This window comes from Eriocheir sinensis, chromosome 6 (assembly GCF_024679095.1).
Source record: "Eriocheir sinensis breed Jianghai 21 chromosome 6, ASM2467909v1, whole genome shotgun sequence".
Lineage (NCBI taxonomy): Eukaryota > Metazoa > Arthropoda > Malacostraca > Decapoda > Varunidae > Eriocheir > Eriocheir sinensis.
Window position 1 is genome coordinate 1284303 of NC_066514.1, and position 952 is coordinate 1285254.

General features: G+C 52.3%; 1 protein-coding gene across 1 annotated transcript; it reads left to right on the plus strand.

Moving 5' to 3' along the window:
- Positions 1–6: 6 nt before the first annotated feature.
- Positions 7–946, plus strand: LOC126986432 (uncharacterized). Its single transcript, XM_050842586.1, has 2 exons — positions 7–263; positions 546–946. The coding sequence occupies exons 1-2, from the start codon at positions 77–79 to the stop codon at positions 713–715; spliced, it is 357 nt and encodes a 118-aa protein (XP_050698543.1). The 5' UTR covers positions 7–76; the 3' UTR covers positions 716–946.
- The last annotated feature ends 6 nt before the right edge of the window (positions 947–952 follow it).

Sequence of the window (952 nt, forward strand, 5' to 3'; positions counted from 1 at the left end):
CCGTTCACAGTGACAGCCTTCAATAAGACTTAAGAAGCTGTATTGCCGAGGACCATATCTGACTCCAGCGGCTCAGATGAGGAGGCGTCACGGTTCAGGGAGGCGTGTGACCCCACCCTTTGGAGGACGGCCGTGCAGGGAGCCACCAAGAATGGAACCTGCAGAGTGGGGGTGTCTGACAAGGAGCCCGAGCGCCCCAGCCAAGGCGACCATGCTGCCGGGGAAGATACGCAGCACCCTTGCCGAGCCGCAGGGGAAGGCAGGTAAGCAAGCCAGTATTCCTAAGCACTCTGACCTCTTCTGTGCCCACTCTTTACTTTTCTCTTTTATATGAACAGCGATTAGCGGGCTTTTTTGTGTCGTGAATGATGGCAAGGTCAGGTACGGGATGGAGCAGCGTCTAATCATCTAGCAGACAGCTCAGGACTCCTTATTTGACGTCGAGGGTACAGTCAGTTCAGTATTTCGAGGCTTCATGAATCAGTGAACGGTCAAGTCTTTCATCAAGCAAATACAGTGGTGATTTCAGTCCACCTTTTCAACAGGAGTGTGGAGTATCAGGGTGACCAAGGATGGCAGTGGTGATGGCCAGCTCCTCCATCAGCCCCTCCACCTCCTGACCAACTCGCCGTTCACCCATCAAGGCAGCAATGACCTCACACACACAGCAGCCAGGGGGAGGATGCTGGACAGAATTCACAAGAGACTTTCCTAGTTTGACGGTTGTGATGTGGTGAGCTGTGGGTTGTCTCTGTGGGGGTTTCCATGGGTAGTGTTATGAGCCCAGTGATAGTTTGACAAGGCTTTCATAGAGGTTGTTGTGTGGGTGTTCCATGGGTAGTGTTATGAGCCCAGTGATAGTTTGACAAGGCTTTCATAGAGGTTGTTGTGGGTGTTCCATGGGTAGTGTTATGAGCCCAGTGATAGATCGACAAGGCTTTCATAGAGGTTG

Bases quoted from the DNA above. Each gene is read 5' to 3' on its own strand.
- LOC126986432 (XM_050842586.1), top strand. From the start codon at position 77: ATGAGGAGGCGTCACGGTTCAGGGAGGCGTGTGACCCCACCCTTTGGA. The intron at 264-545 runs GTAAGCAAGCCA...CCTTTTCAACAG, and splicing joins CGAGCCGCAGGGGAAGGCAG to GAGTGTGGAGTATCAGGGTG.